A 16,085-nucleotide genomic window follows, 5' to 3' on the forward strand; every position below is an offset into this window, starting at 1 on the left:
TTTGTAACGGCCTTACTGCTGACTTCACCGATTCTCTTGGCTACACGCATTGTACTGTTCTTTAGGGAGATCTTTGCTTGAATTCCTGTGTCGTTCTATAAAAAGGAGTGGATTTCCAGAATAGAATCTGCAACATAATATAGTCCGATATGCGTTACGTAATCTGACGCACCGGCATGACTGGCCTTCTATTGAGACCGATATCCATTGATCAGCATTGAAATGTTAGCAGTTTTCGGAACGAGATTGATAGTTCCACATACTTGGTCAGCCTAAAATCTACGCACTGTATAGTCCAGGCCTAACAAACAGCTTTGTTGAACAACAGCATATTAAGTTATAGTTTAGCCGAAATTCGTTTGATAAAACCAACGAAATTGTTTGTTGTGTTTGGGTGGCTACGACAACCTTCTGGAAATATTGTGTACGCGACATGACAATGATTAGTGTGAGCGGATGCTTGTTGGCTATAAATAGCACCTTAACCAGTTGTTCGGATTCTGTGTCAGAGTGAAGCAAGCTCGAAAAAGGCTGATGGGTTCGGACATGATAACCCCGTCCGATTTGGTAGAATGCCATCCGGGCCTGGGGACTTCATAAGCTCAAAAGAACTTAATGCTCAGTTGAGTCTCCGTGAACAGTTAGCTAGCGAGCCATGCGGATTCATGTGAATAGGAATCATAGGTCCGGAGGTTACTGCCGCATTATGGAAGGGAGTGTTCATAAGAATCTACAGCGTTTCTCTGGTAGTCAGATCACCATCTTCCTTTTCCAACAGAATCTGAATGTCCTCGCAGTACCTATCTAGCTCGGGCTCTTCTTTTGGCTTTGCGTATCCTATGTCGTTTTCGTTTTTGCGGTGTAGCTACCCCGCGGACTACACTTTGTCCTATCACTGTTTTTTTACATTTTCCGGACTATCCTGGACTATCCTGGACTATCCCGGACTACCCTTTTTCTGTCCCGGACAGTCCGCGAAAGAAACAGAGTGCAGTTTTGAAGACACCAACACATTCACACGTATGTGTCAAAATAAAAAAAAAATGTGTCAAAATTGGTGTGCTTTGATTATCGTTCTCCGCGTGTCAAACATCCGGTTGAATTTAATTTATTTCATTTTGTTATTTTGTCATTTTTCAGTAAATTTTTCAGGCAAATTTTTCGTGCAGTACACAAACGCGATAAAAAGACAATGGCGATAATGACCAAAACAAAAGTGACAGCTACCTCTGGTATTACGCACACCATTGCAACTGCTCGGAAAATGTTTTTTTATTCAGCTGCAAAGCGTAGTCCGGGACGGAATAGTCCTGCCGTAAAAACGAATTCGACATTAGTGTTGTATTTAGTGAGAGATACTCTATAGGCATCGAAGTTGGCCGTGTTATGGTCCCCGTGGTTCTGTAGTGGCTAGCTCTCCCACACACGGTTGTGATGTCGGGTTTGATTCCCGATCAGATCGAGGATCTTTTTGAGCTGGAAATTTTCTCGACTCAGCACTGGGGCACGGTGTATCGTTGTACTTATGCCACAAAATGCAAAAAGGTGCCAAAACAATATCGATAACGAATTCTCTCAACTAATATAGTTGATGGCTAGCGTGCGATATTGTTGTTGAAAGTTGGCCGTGATTTTAGCCAGGTCAAACAAGCATCTAGCTTCCCAATGAAGGCGTTTCGTTCCACCAGGGCTCATAATGACAAACTGTCTCTTTCAAAAACGAACAGTTTGAGGTAAAAGCATTCGTGATTCTGTGTTGTAGGTCACTTGCTGCGACGTCTAGTTCAGCCAGAGCTCATATATTTTTATGGCTGGATGACCTCGAGTTGATAAAATTTTCTTGAAAAAAGTTCTTGCTGGCTCTTTTTGGATTTTTGAAATGATCTCCTCTAAGAGTACTAGCCTCGAGGTCAAACCTGATGTCTCTATGGTCTGATAAACTGGATTCATCAGATACATGCCAGTTTTTGACCATCTCCGCTATCGAGGCGCTACATAGAGTGACATCTAAGACTTTTTGTGGCATTGGTGAGAGTTGGTTCGTTCTCTACATTGCATACATGAACATTGTTAGAAGTATGGTATTCAAGCAAGTTCTCACTTTGTACTTATGTTGACATCCGAACTGTTCCAGATTGTTCGGAGAACGTTGGCATCCACAGCCGATTGTTGATGGCTTGATAAAACCGCACAAGCACAACGAGTTCGGATGGTATTATTTCGTTCACGTCCCCTGGGAAGTAGGCAGTGGCAACGACTATCTTCAGTATGCCATTAGTCGTTGGGACTTCTACCGCTATGGCAACTAAATCCCGTTGGATGAACTTTGCAATAGGAACAAATTTAACTATTATACTATTGATTGCGATAGAATAACTTACCGTTTATGCTGGCTAAAACATTGATCTTGGTGTCGCGGATCCATGGAGCCTCGGGTTAAGAGCTTCAAAAACATAATGGAGATTCACTCGAATGCTCACTTCAAGAGATCATCGCGTCCTTCATCGGGTCTAGTGGAGTTCCGCTTGGCGGACGCTTGCTATCAGTAGTGATGATGGATTGTGCTGTTTGTTCACCTTCAACAACAGCCTTCCGTTGCTGCAGATGGCAGGGAACAGAAATGCAATTCTCACGTTTCAGCGGGTCTGAGGTTTACGTTGCGACTGTTCGGATGCTCACACTTACTTCTCTTGCGATTTTTTGGTGGAACCTTCATCGATATTGCTGGATATTCGACGACGTTTTGCCAAACTACCTACTTATAATTCAGCAGAAAACTCTGTGTCATCTTGTTAGCAGACAGTTGGTTCAGCTCCACCATCAGCTCAACAATTTTTCCAGTAACGTGGCGATGAACCGTCATTCTGGTTTTAAAGCAGATAGATAATTCTCTCGATTGTCGTGTCCACACTGTTCTGGAAGTACCCTATCAACTTGAGGACCTCTCGCAGGTCTTTCATGTGAAAGACACGAAGATATGCTTCCTTTCGGTTTGAGAGAAAACGCCGTTGTCTTCAGCCATCTAACTGTGTTGTTATCCGCAGAGTTGTAGAAAACCGTTTAAAGTCCGTAGATCCCAAACTTAGGCCTAATGACAGAATATTCCGGGTAAAATATTACAGCCCAGAATGGCGTCGCGAACAATTTTTAACTGTTCAGGAGTAAGTGGGGAGGCAGGGTAGTCGATCGAGGTAATAGCATTTCCCTATAGGATTCCCCTGATGTTTGTCGCGGTGCAAGTTGCTTTTTAATGATCGGACTCTTCGGATGGTTACCTGGTCGACTGGTTGACAAACTGAGCTTGTGGCCTCCTCGCGTGAGCGGTCTAGGCTTCGCAGTTTCTCCAGGCGCATACTGCCAATTTGAATATCACAAACTTCGATGCGCTACTAGCTTCAATTATTTTTTCCATAATTTTTGTACAAATAAATTTTAACTAACCGTTGCTCCAAAGAATGTTCACATGAGCTAATCACTAATCGCAATAATTTTAAGAGGATTTCTTTATTTTTACAGCCACACTTCTATAAAGATTAATTGACTATGAATGCTTTGTTTCTGCGTAGCAACCATGATAACCCTGATCAATATAGGTTTTGTCGCAGACTTCATAGTGGGAAAAAATGAGAGATTCTAGCTTCTTAAGCCTACTTGCGAATTTAAGTGCCTTTAGTTTGGTTAAAAGCGCGTCAAAAGGCCGCAGAGTAATTGCTCGCCGGGTTCGTCGCTTGGACATTTGCTTACGGGAAAATTTCATTTAGGTCTCTGAAGACTTTACGCACTTCCACTTCAATTCTTGAGTTGTAATGATTTATATCTTTGCAGGTTAATGCCTACAGCATTTTTTTCGCTTTTGTCGACCTGCATGATTTTTCGTAGTTCTCAAAACCCCCTTTCTATAGATGAAGAAAAAAAAAACCCTTTCCCTTTCTTAATGACCATGTGGTTTAGAATCGACCTCAAATCGCTTAGCAATTATTCTTCAACAAAAAAGTGAAGATCTGAACGGAATCAGTGCCTTAAAATTAACAAAACAATACATACAGATGAAATTGAATAAAAAAATATACTTCAGATTTCGATTTCATAGCCCATAAACCGTTCATCTAAAAAATAAAATTAGTGTATAAAATTGGCACCAAATAGATCCTTAAACATTGTTCTTCTTTTCCCATTTTGACAAAATACTTTATAATGAAGATGATTACCATTATTGTAGATAGTCTACAAAGATTGAAAAGAAGTCGCACCATCATTCAAAGAAAATAAAATAATGCGCTGCTGTCTAAAGAACATAACACGCTCAAAACCAGTTTAAGTTCATCCGATTAGATAAGATAGATTTTTCACATTACCGTCGTGTGATCCACTGATATCCACGCAGGCAATAAGCGTACAGGAAACAGCATCTCTGCCAGCGCACACGTTTTCCGGACAATTTTGATCCCAATGCTGTATGCTTTCTCACTCGAAAGCTAGTACCCTTTTCTCAGCTGATCTCTTTCTTTCTCTCTAGTAACTAGGTACTTCTATACTTCTCCTAAGCTAAGGGGCATGTATTTTTCTTGAAGCATGCGAAAAACATCAAAATAACCTGCTCGAGTGTTCACTGGCAGCTTTGTCTGCTGCTGCAGCACGAACAGCACCCGCGAAAAACTTCAACCGAGCTTGAGTGGCAAGCGAGCAAGCAAGCAAACGGGCGAACCTCCCCCAGTCCAGACCCCACAGCAAGCTGAAGTGGCAGTAGACGCTGTCGGCGCGTGGGGCTTTTAATCTATATAAGAAGGATAGAATGAACGATCAGCGCGATTATTAACATGTCTCCAGTGAAAAGTGATGGACGTCTGTTTGTGGGCATGATTCGGCTGTGACTTCGGGAATTGAACAGTGTAAACGTGCTTAGTGACAGTTTTCTTCGCCCCGAGTAGTGCTAGGAAGCTTATGATCAATCAAAGATTAGTTTTATAGATCACACGTGATCGAGGGTTGGAGTGCTTGAGTGCAGCTTTGTTTTTTTATTGACTATCAACAGTGTTTAAGAAGTTGAATAATTTTGAATCACGCGGAGGAGAAAAAACTGTGCGGTAACTAGGAAAACAGTGGCTGTCGATTCGCCCGAAAGATGAAGTTTTTGCTTCTGGTAATTGATTGGTTTCTATTTCAGTTAGAGAAAGAAAATGGTTTCAAAACGATCGAACGAAAACAGACAGACAGTGATTGCCAGGCAAGGTTGAAATGATGTAATTTTCGGTTAATACGGTGGATTGTAAATTGGCAATTGATGCCGAATAGTGAAAAGAAAATCGATTCAAATGGCTGCACAACGAGTTTGTTACGTTTTGCTGTTGTTTTGAATGAAAGACGCTGAAACCGGGTTAATTGTTAATAAACAGTATTGGACTGAATTGCAGCGTATTATCGATTGGTATCATTATAAAATTGAATCAAAATCTGTGGAATAATCTTTGTTTGCGTTTTTATTTCGCTTGGTAATTTTTTAGGGTAATTTTAAGAAAATTATAATTTGAACATTATATTTTTTGTTTGAAATATTTATATTAATTACGTTCAAGACAACATTGGAATCTTCAGAAAGTTTTGTTCTATCATAGATTATGAATTGCAGATTTGTCGTTTCATTCTTCTGTATTTTGTTTTATTTTCTTCAAAAAAAGGAAATTTTTTTCTCATTTTCGATTAAAAAGGTTTAAATTGAACTTTTTGAAAAGTTTTTTTTGTCTTTTTTACGCTTATATTAATAAAATTGGATAAATTGTTTGCAAAGTTTTAAGGAAGTATGTGTTCAATTCCTTTTTAAGTTCAGCTTTTTTGAAGTTATTGCAATATTGAGTTTAATTTGGCGAAATTTGAGACAGGCATGTGCGTTTTAATAAATTTAGGAAACCACAGTTTTGTTTTTTTTGACTTTAAATAATGAAAGTCTATTCGTGTTTTTTGTGTGACTTTTTGGGTAATTAATTACCAGTTTCAACACACCTCAGTTTCTTTCAGCTACAAGTTTTGATTAGTTTCACTAACTTTTGTAGTAATTTAAAATGCCATTGAATATCGACACTTAGCACAAAGCTCTATCTAAACTTAAATAGATTAAATGCGATTGTTTTGTCTTTTGGTGAAATGCTTATAAAACATAAACTATTTTTAAAAATATATTAGGTACACAATGGTAATTTATAAACACTCTAGTGAGACTTTTTTTTACAACTTTTCTCTTCCCTTCTCCTTCACTTCACAGCTGGCATTATGCCTATTCAGTGCCATTCTGTGTTCCCACGCGCAGCCGATGAAGGTTAGCAAACCGAAGGCACTAACCACGGGACGAGACGAGCGCGTGTTTGGTGCTGCAGCCGCTGTTTCCACAACTACGCAGGCCGCACCACCCGCGCAAAAAGATGCCAGCAAGTACCTGATACGGGTTGTTCCCCAGGAGCAGGATGAGTTCGAAAAGCTGCTGGATTTTTTCGCAGCTGGGGAGATCGATTCGCCCGCCGGGTCAGCAGAATCTCCCCAAAAGACATCATACGGCTCCTATAGTCCCCGACAGGACGATCTGACCGAACCACTGCTGCCACCACCGGTCGAGCAGAGCGAACCAAATTACTACGTCGAAAAACCGAAGAAAACTAAGGGAAAGAAATATATTCCTAACCAAAAGTTGGTGAACATCAAAAACTTGGAGAACGTGGAAAAGATCGAGAATGAAAAATCCAAACTGAATAGTGAACAGGGAGAGGTCGACGAAGAATATTTCTTGGATGGACTGGATCTGGACAAGCTGTTGGCTTCGGCATGGTTAACGCAAGCTGACGCCGACAAGGAGGCAACCGGAAAACCGAGAGAACTGAAGCAAGCGGAGTTGAATACCGGAGAATTCTTTCCCAGCCAGCAACGACGGATGGATGAAAATACTAGGAGATTGCCGAATGAAAATGAAGGTGCTCGTGTTGATTTTCAATTGCATGGCCATAAAGGGCCAACCAGTTATGCCTATGGATATGACACGGGTAAAGGGTAGGGGTGGTTTGCATTGTGATTCTAATAGCACGATTGGTGAATGGTGTTTGGTAGCAAATTGGGACAAGTTTGTGTGTCATGCCAATTCGGCAATTCCAACAAATTTCATCCCATTCTTGTTTATTTCGTACAGGAAGAATCGGCAGTTTCACGTAGAAGAGCGGGATGATAACGGAAATGTACGAGGCCGTTATGGTTACGTTATGAAAAGTGGAAAGCTCCGTACCGTGAAATACAGTTCATCACCTGAGAAGGGCTTTCGGATCGAGAATTGAGAGTGTGTAATCTTCTAGTTATTTATTTTTATTGTATTGTACAAATTCGAATAAAATCACTTTTTATACCAAATCCTTTAACCTGCGACTATTTAACTTTTCTCGAGAGATTGTAGTACTGTTTTTCAATATCGTCCAGCAAACCAGACGCCCCAAAGCGAAACAACTCCGGTGTTAACCATTCAGCACCCAACGTTTCCTGTATCATAATTAACCACGCAACCGCATCCTTAACCGTACGAACACCACCAGCAGGTTTAAGACCGATTTTTTTTCCGGTTAGTCTGTAGAATTCTTGAATGGCACGAATCATCACTAAACCCACCGGCAGCGTGGCATTGACGGCTTCCTTTCCGGTTGATGTCTTGATGAAATCCGAACCGGCCATCATTGCCACCATTGATGCTTTGTAGACCTTTTAAAAAGATATAATAATCATTGAATCCGACGATTAATCATTCGAATAACTTCCTACATTGACCATAGTGCCACATTCTCCGATACCCATGATGGTCTTCAAGTGTGCCTTATCACCGCAAGCGTGTCGCATTTGGACGATTTCATTGTACAGCTGGCTCCAGTCGTTACGAAGTACAAGGCTCCGGTCAACAACGATGTCGATTTCGGTTGCACCCTGCTTGATAGCATATTTGATTTCCAACAGTCGAGAAGGCAGTGGGTACAGTCCGGATGGAAAACCTGTGGCAACTGTTGGAAGATAATGAGGATTGAGAACAAGTTTTGGAAGATAAACTATCGATTCTTGCTTTCGTGAGTTTGATTTTTAATTCTATGATGGTTTCAAAATCTTTCCGGATATTCTATTTTGATGCATTATCAAAAACTTTTAAAGCAACACTTATTGGAAAAAAATATGAAAATTGAAACATACCGGCTGCTATTTGAATGTCATTCGTTTTTCCCAATGATTTAAGCGCTTCGTAAGCATCGCCCACGCGGCTAGGATATACACACACAGCAGCTGTGTGGATGCTGCCATAAAGCTTCGGATCGGTTAGTCTCTCCGGAAACGGAAAAGCCGCTCTGAAGCACAATCTTTCGACATTTGCTCGTGTGTCATCACCGCTCAACGTCGTCAGATCCGTTAGGCTAAGTGCTTTCAGTGTCCACTTCAACAGCTCGGCCGACGATTGCTGTTTGATAAGCGACGATGTCAGCAGGTCAACCGACCGTTCAACGCTGCGCAAATTTATGTAAACCTTTTCAAGACATGACGAATCTGCAAATCGTTAGAGTAGAAATGCGATTTTGAAAGAAATAATGGAATATCCTGCTTACCGAAAGGTATTTCTTTGTTAACTATCATATTTCCGTTGCCTGTGAGGTAGTTTATTGGTACTAAATGGAATGTTAATTTACCCGTGGTTTTACTGATAACAAAACCAGATAATCTTTTGCCAGCAAACCGACAACAAAATGCTGTCAAAAGCAGTGCTGCTAGTTTTCAAGCAATGATGAGTGAAAAAGGGTAAAAGTCTTAAAAGTGCGATAAACGTTGCAAAGATGTGAGCCGGCATGTTTGTGGGGGGTGAAATATTTCATATTAGGACGAAACATTTTGTTTTATTCCATTGCATTTCTAAATTTCAAAATTCAAATCAACGAATTCAAATACAAATACAAATACAAATACAAATGGCTGCTTAAATACAACGTGATATTTGTCCGCTATTTGACTAACGTGCTTTATGGATGCTTCTTCGTAGAGATCAAAATTCGGCCGATTGCATCTCGGTAAGTCAACATGAGCTTGTACATTATATTCAGTTGAAATGCTCCAGCTTGGTAAACTTAATATCTAATTTGGGCATACCCGATTTTGATTGTTGTACAGTAAGGGTCTTCACGTCGCGATCGTATCCAGCTTTCCACGAGCGGTAATGGCGGACAGTGAACGCAGCCCATTTTGTCGTTTTCTGTACTGCCGCTATTCGCATAACAGTCCTATGTTAAAGTCCTATTTTTTCTTATTTTTTGCGGAAATGGGTCCATTTTGGCATGCTCTACAAGAGTAGCCATTAAAATCGAGGTTGTGGGAATCAAACCTCACTTTTATAATGGCTATTCTTGAAAAACATGCTAAATGGACCAATCTTCGCAAAATTTACACAGGACTCGCAACTTTTACATAGGACTATTATGCGAACAGCGGCAGTGTGTGTCACAACATTTTGACAACTGAAAAGAGCCCCCACTTGGTACCAGGCCCCCGGGCCTCCATAGGCCTTAATCTGGCCCTGAATATATGTTTTAAACAAGTTCAGCATTTTTGCTTCGCAGCTTAAAAACATACTCAACTGAAAATTTGGGCATAAGTTTTCTATCCTTTCTATCCTTGACGGATTTTCAACCTTTGGGTACCAATGCACCCGGAATGAATTCTAGTTTATTGGCAACATATAAACCTACAAGAAACTAGCTGTCATAAAAAGTTCTAAGCGTTGCAAAAATGAACATTTTGACACACACTCCTAAAATTGTTTTTCTTATAAGAACCGATTCAAATGAACGGTTTGTGAGCTATTCGCTCATCTCTAGTGTAAGTGAAACTTTTTATCACCAGCTGTCAACGGTAAATAAACAATAATATGTTCGTCTAGTTCGCTGATACTTTCAATCATATAATTTTTAGTTCTCCGAAGATGTATAAGCTTTTACTTGTAATTTAAGTTAGTTTTTAAATGTGAAAGTTCGTGCCTCACAATGCTGTCTTCATTTTCTGAAACGAGATTCGGCGGATCGACAGGTTTCAACGGAGGAGTAGGAATGGATTCTACGGGATGCCTGACGCGACGCAGCGCTTGGTTGCACGAGTATCGTGACTTACAGGCAAATGTAATGTCGGTGGATTGGACCGGATCGTGGATTCTGCTAGCCGGAAGAAGACAACTGGCTCTTCAATCGATGCGTGACTATGAGATCAGTTGTGAATCTGCCAGTGCAGCAGGCTCAAGGGAGGACTGTAGCGGAGGTCCGGGTGGCTTAAGTAAGTTTCCGAGACTTTGGAAATACGAGGTGTCTGCCGCAGAATGGGCTATATGCCAGAATAGCCAAGAGTATTGTGCGATTGCCACCAGTCAGACGATTGAGGTAGTTACATGGAAATCCGGGCAACCTACGTTGAAACATTCTCTAAGAGCCCACACTCGTATGATAACCGACATTGATTGGCATTCAAAGGTACCCCATTTGTTGGCGAGTTGTTCGATTGATACATTCACTCATTTGTGGGATCTTAGGGATCCCCGAAAACCAGTGCTATCGCTAAACGCGGTTTGCATGTCTGGTGCCAGTCAGGTAGGATTCAACCGGGTGTCCGGTAATTTAGTAGCGACTGCACATGATGGAGATTTAAGAATTTGGGATCAGAGAAAAGGTTCTTGTCCTATCCAGTATATAACAGCTCATCTCTCACGAATCCATGGAATTAACTGGAGTCACGATCATGAAACCAGTCTGTCGACCGCAAGTCAAGATGGAACGGTGAAATACTTTGACATTAATAATCCTAGAAGAGCAGAGAAGATTATTACGACCTCATGTCCAGTGTGGAGGGCGCGTTACACGCCATTTGCAGATGGGTTGGTAACAATTAGCGTTCCTCATCAGGGCCGAGGTGAACACAGTTTGTTGATGTGGAACAACTCTAAGCAGGATGCTCCCATTTGCTCACTGGCGGGACATACTGATGTCGTTTTAGATTTTGCATGGAGAAGGAATAGTTTGGTGAATGCAGATCCGGAGCTTATTACATGGTCTAGAGATCAGACACTGAGAGTATGGCGAATAGACGAAGAAGTTCGGAAACTTTGCGAACGCTATCCACCGGAAGACGATGATGGGTTGATTATTGAGGAAGGTACTGCCCTAAATAAAGTTAGCTCAGGAAACTGCATGAAAAGTCCGACTCGTGAAAAGCAACCTTCAGTTTCGTTGCAGCATGAGTTTTCATTGCTGAATCCCAATATTCCACATATAGACATCGAAGTGCTAGATCCAATCAAACGAACAGCTACCGTACGAATCTCGGTTAACGGTTATGTTATTATGCTGCAAGTAAACTTTCCACAGCTTTATCCAAACAATGGGGTTGGACCGGAGTTCGTTTACTGCCAGGGAACTTCGTTGGACGATAATCTGTCGGTTACGTTGATGAAGGTTCTTCGTATGACGGCAAGTCAAAGAGTTCGAAAAAGTCGAACTTGTTTGGAGCAGTGTTTGCGAGCGTTGGTCACTCAATTGAAAAAATCGTCCAACAATGGTGATAAGCATCTACGTCTGCAGTCACCTCGACTTGAGGGTGCACTGAGCAGTGCTCTACACGATGCTTGCATCCCCTTCCCGAAAACTTCTGGCGCTCGGTTCAGTCAAGTTGGAATACTGGTTACGTTTTCTAGACCGCTGAATACTAAGCGAATAAGTCTAAAGCATCAGAACACAACTCCCAGAGCTCTGTCTGCCCTCAGTGGTGGCTATTTGGGAAATGTGATGGGTTCTCAGCCTATTCTGTACGCCCATCGGGATCCAAGTGCGTCGTCATTCTATTTGCACGATAGGGTTAGTACTTTGGGTGAAATTATTTCGGATAAGTGTTTATCTCTTGTTTTTTTTTTTAGAAATCCTCGAGAACCCGCGGAACTGTACCCAAAACATCCGTTGCTATGGTTAACGTTTATGATATTTCTAAAATTCTTTACGTTAGTAAGGAGCTCGCGGAAAATTATATCCTTAACACTTCAAATATTCCAGGTAGTGTGCTGCTTACTTTGTTCTAAAATGTCCTTATTTAGTCTGAAAAAAATGTTAACATGAATCATTTCTGTGTACTTTATAGCTATGTGCTATCACAATAAACAGGTAGCGGAGAAGTATGGCCGACCGGACCTGGTTCAGTGCTGGTCTCTAGCGGAAATGATTGCCCAGCCAAATACGGACTTCGATACCGATGATGATATGCTTTGCTCCCAGAATCCATTCGCCAAAAGCCTGCTGGAGTCATTGTGAGTTGCGGCTTATCTGGCTGAACCAAATAACAACTTTAACTGTGCTTCCTATTCGACAGGATTAATCATTTTGCAAAGATATACGACATTCAGACGGCGGCAATGCTGTGCTGTGCCTTTGGACGCCACTGCCCGTCTGCTTATGAGCTTTCTAGGAGCTCTAGTTCCAGCAGCAAATCTGCCAATCAAAGTGTGAGTATACAGCGTGTGTGTCTGTTTGTTTGAGGTACATCCTTCGCTTTTGGATTCAAGTTTATATTGATACAGAAAAGCATATCTTCTGGGTTATTGCCATATATTTTACAAAAATTTAAATTTATTGTAATACATTTACGAGTAGTACTTTTTTCAAGTTTGGAAATCCAAAGAGGCTTTTTGAATATTAAAATTTGTTTTGTATGTTTTTTATTTAGGTTTTTGTGTAACCGCACTAAAATTTTATCATCATGTCGATATGCAATTACATCGGAAAAAAAATAAAAAAAAAAAAATTTATCAAATATCGAATTACAAATTTGAACCAAAACATGTGCTTTTCTATTAACTACAAATGATATTACAATAACATTCACTTCGCATTATTGTTAGGAATATTTACATAGTTGATAGCGTACAATCTTTATTTAGAAAATTTTAATTTTTAAACAACTGTAACGTTTGAGTTGAAGCTTTCTTTCTGGAACCAAAAGTGTGTCGAAAAAAAAAAAATTATCAAACAAAAAATCAACCGCAAAATTCCTAAAACATGCATGGAACTCGTTTCTGGAAAGGAAGCTGTCGTTTCGAGATTTCTAGCTTGACTACAGTAAGTTTTTATTACGATTACATACTATATGCAGAGCACTATGTTGTCGAACCAAGAATGCGTGTTTCGTAACGCTAACAGCTTCAGTTTTTACTAATCATACGTGTTGGTATAGTTTAATACCCTCCCTTTACATTGGATTATTTTCTCCTCACTCTTATAGCACATACTTAGTGGTCTTCGCAAAATCAAGGTAATTGGTTAGTTTTATTTTTAGTTTGTAACACTTTTATATTTTATTGTTTCCAACGAAAACTGAGCTATGGAACTAACTTTGAACTCAAAAAATGTAGGCATTCATTCGCACGTGTGTCAAGATTTCATGCATGAGTTTATTTCTTTGGCTTAGATAGAAAACTAGTTTTCAGATGGTTTTTATTGCTGGGAAGCTGGTGCCTATTAAAACTGAGTTTCATTATTTTTAAACACCAGCCTAGCGGTTCCCCGTACCACACTATTCTTCCGGTGGAAAGTACCAATTCCAACGCCGTTTGGAGTCTGGCTCAACAGTTAAAGCATCTACGGAGCAACTCGTGGTCAGACTCGTTGGACGATTGTCGAATCGCCGGGCTGGGAGACATTAATCGCAGTCTGCTTGGAGACACCAACCGTTATCTGTACGATAATTTCAAACGGTCTTACGCCGAGATGCTGTATCGTTGGAATTTACTGGTTACACGTACCAAGGTGCTGAAATACCTCTCCAACTATGTTGATCCTCCTCGTTGTGTGGAGTTTGTTACGGAATGTTTACACTGCTGCCGGATTGGGTCACCAGCGTGCTCGTTATGTCGGAAGCTGGTACTTTATTGCACACTGTGTCGACTGCCGGTTCGAGGGGCCGCAAATGCCTGTCTGAATTGTGGCCACGGTGGTCATACTGAGCATATGCGAATCTGGTTTGAGAAATACGACGAGTGTGCCACCGGCTGTGGATGTCATTGTTTGAAGAAGAGTTCCGCGCTGTGTGATATGAACTGATTTGTTAAATTTGTTTACTGGAGAAATATATACATATTAAAATAATATTGATGATTGGAAAATTATTTTCTTTTTAATATTTTATTTACAGATGCTTTGCAAGTAATCGACAGATAGTTTCAGTCCGATTCCGGAAACCGATCGTTTGGGGACTTCGATAGTGCTGTGCTTAAAACTAATATTGACCGAGCCGATATATTTTTTTTTGAACAATATAGGATCCAATAATAAAACAGCAGGTCGAGTTCTTAATCGCAATGTAGCGCCAAGGCTTTGCTTCATTAGGATACAATTTTAAGCAGCTTGTGCATCCTGCTGTGCATCCTGCTGTGCATAGAGTCGAAATACTCGAACTATGTAAGGCAAATTACAAACATAATTATAGTAATTTTTTAACTATTTTTTTCTCGGCCAGCAATTATCTGATTTGACAAACTGCATTTATTCTGCAGGGGGTTTTCTTCAGCACTTGGAGAATGGCTACAATTTTGGTTGATTTCGATTGATATTTATTCAAAGGTTTGTCTGTATTGAACAATATTTCATATACTAGTAAGTCAGCTAGTTGATCAAAGTTTTCGTTGCTGTCATTGAAATTGTCGATATTGATCAAAATTCAGAACTTCGACTGATCGATATAGCGCACTCGCCAAATAGTGATGAACCTGCTCGTACGCACTCAGAGTAAGTGGTATGCCCCAATAGATCAAATAATGGTCGCAGTGGTTCAGTCTTCTACAAGGAAAAAAAGTAGTGCTGGGACTTTTGACCGGATGTTATCCGGAGCTCTGATCACGGATGGATGAACGAATACTATTCTGATGACCGGATATCCGGATACGGATAATCGAATAGTCGGGTATTCGGATATCCGGACATTTACCATCCGAATATCCACAATTTTTTTCCTGTCTTTTGAAGCCCGTTCGACTAAAACGTAACGCGAAAAATGGCTCTTTCACAATTCCCAACCCCTCGAATGTAATTATTTACATAATTCTCATTAAACTATGTTCGGATACAATATCTGGATATCCGACTATCCGAAAATCCGGATATCCTGTCGGATAATATCCGGATATCGGATTGATCCGGATTTTGGATATTTGTCGGATATCCGAGGTCGGATATCGGGATATTGGATTCCGGATAGTCCCAGCACTAAAAAAAGTGGATCACTGATTAATCCGTTCTGTACCCTACAAACTGTCTTTTATTCGAAACAGCTTAGCAAAGACGGAGGCCATAATAAACAAATCAATAAACATCATTAAATTTTTGTTGCAGGTTTAAAATAGATATTGTTTTGGTCCCCGTGATTCTGTGGTTAGCGATGTCGATCGGATAGCTCTTCCACATGGTTGTGATATCAAGTCGAGAATCTTTTCGAGCATAAAATTTTCTCGAATCAGCGCTGTGGCACGGTGTACCCAACACAACACGCAAAATGTTTATGTTGTTAACGGTACAAATTTTGGTACAGATTTTGTTGAAAGTTCTACACAGATGCAACTCCCAGTATAGATGATTTTTTTTTGTCGAAGGTGGTAATCTTTTTAATTTTTAATCACTCAAAGTATTTGGTGATTTTTACGCTTTGCAAATTTTTCGGTACCGAATCGTTTGAGCAACGGAAGTTTTCAGCACTGTCAAAAAAATTCTCCATGTTTCCTGTATTCAGAAAGGGAAAAAAATAGTATGGGTTAATGGCGATTCGTTCTGTGTCGACTAACTTAATCGAATTTACAAGAACATGTATCTTACAGATGGAAGTTGAATCGCAAATTGACGCTGTGTATACATATATCAGGGCCGCTTTTGGTGCTTATTACGGGAGTCACTTCACGGTGAAATCAGAGTGGAGAGAAGTAGACACAGTAGATCATCGAATGGCCGGCAAACGGCTGGATAATGCGTACCATCGGTGCCAAGTGCACCTACAGGAATAAAATAGACCCCACACGT

The 16,085-nt window shown here is 40.5% G+C and overlaps 3 protein-coding genes across 5 annotated transcripts; 2 read left to right on the plus strand and 1 right to left on the minus strand.

The window, feature by feature from the left end:
- Positions 1-4,751: 4,751 nt before the first annotated feature.
- LOC129730994 (uncharacterized) lies at positions 4,752-7,358 on the plus strand. Of its 2 annotated transcripts, none has more exons than XM_055690680.1 (3): positions 4,752-5,140; positions 6,257-7,032; positions 7,169-7,358. In XM_055690680.1, exons 1-3 carry the CDS (start codon positions 5,123-5,125, stop codon positions 7,308-7,310), a joined length of 936 nt encoding a protein of 311 aa, XP_055546655.1. In that variant the 5' UTR covers positions 4,752-5,122; the 3' UTR covers positions 7,311-7,358. The 2 variants fall into 2 exon arrangements, with proteins under 2 accessions (XP_055546655.1, XP_055546656.1); XM_055690681.1 differs by having other exon boundaries at positions 4,756-5,140; positions 6,257-7,025; positions 7,169-7,322.
- Positions 7,318-8,757, minus strand: LOC129730993 (deoxyribose-phosphate aldolase). Its single transcript, XM_055690679.1, has 4 exons — positions 8,610-8,757; positions 8,203-8,550; positions 7,786-8,018; positions 7,318-7,725 (listed from the first exon to the last, which is right to left on the minus strand). Exons 1-4 carry the CDS (start codon positions 8,635-8,637, stop codon positions 7,399-7,401), a joined length of 936 nt encoding a protein of 311 aa, XP_055546654.1. The 5' UTR covers positions 8,638-8,757; the 3' UTR covers positions 7,318-7,398.
- A 1,129-nt stretch (positions 8,758-9,886) lies between these two features.
- On the plus strand, positions 9,887-14,165 carry LOC129731448 (GATOR complex protein Wdr59). 2 transcript variants are annotated; one of them, XM_055691453.1, is made up of 6 exons: positions 9,887-11,888; positions 11,948-12,080; positions 12,166-12,331; positions 12,394-12,526; positions 13,303-13,332; positions 13,572-14,165. In XM_055691453.1, the coding sequence occupies exons 1-6, from the start codon at positions 10,035-10,037 to the stop codon at positions 14,118-14,120; spliced, it is 2,865 nt and encodes a 954-aa protein (XP_055547428.1). In that variant the 5' UTR covers positions 9,887-10,034; the 3' UTR covers positions 14,121-14,165. The 2 variants fall into 2 exon arrangements, with proteins under 2 accessions (XP_055547428.1, XP_055547429.1); XM_055691454.1 differs by lacking the exon at positions 13,303-13,332.
- Positions 14,166-16,085: the final 1,920 nt, after the last annotated feature.

This window comes from Wyeomyia smithii, chromosome 3 (assembly GCF_029784165.1).
Source record: "Wyeomyia smithii strain HCP4-BCI-WySm-NY-G18 chromosome 3, ASM2978416v1, whole genome shotgun sequence".
In the NCBI taxonomy this organism is placed as follows: domain Eukaryota; kingdom Metazoa; phylum Arthropoda; class Insecta; order Diptera; family Culicidae; genus Wyeomyia; species Wyeomyia smithii.

What these genes read in the sequence shown, in the direction of transcription:
- LOC129730994 (XM_055690680.1), top strand. An exon ending in GGATATGACACGGGTAAAGG is followed by an intron (nt 7,033 to 7,168) that starts GTAGGGGTGGTT and finishes TATTTCGTACAG; the next exon opens with GAAGAATCGGCAGTTTCACG.
- LOC129730993 (XM_055690679.1), bottom strand. Translation starts at nt 8,637, where the DNA reads ATGATAGTTAACAAAGAAATACCTTTCG. An exon ending in TAACAAAGAAATACCTTTCG is followed by an intron (nt 8,551 to 8,609) that starts GTAAGCAGGATA and finishes AACGATTTGCAG; the next exon opens with ATTCGTCATGTCTTGAAAAG. An exon ending in TGACATTCAAATAGCAGCCG is followed by an intron (nt 8,019 to 8,202) that starts GTATGTTTCAAT and finishes ATCTTCCAACAG; the next exon opens with TTGCCACAGGTTTTCCATCC.
- LOC129731448 (XM_055691453.1), top strand. Translation starts at nt 10,035, where the DNA reads ATGCTGTCTTCATTTTCTGAAACGAGATTCGGCGGATCGACAGGTTTC. An exon ending in GCAAATCTGCCAATCAAAGT is followed by an intron (nt 12,527 to 13,302) that starts GTGAGTATACAG and finishes TCACTCTTATAG; the next exon opens with CACATACTTAGTGGTCTTCG. An exon ending in GTGGTCTTCGCAAAATCAAG is followed by an intron (nt 13,333 to 13,571) that starts GTAATTGGTTAG and finishes TTTAAACACCAG; the next exon opens with CCTAGCGGTTCCCCGTACCA.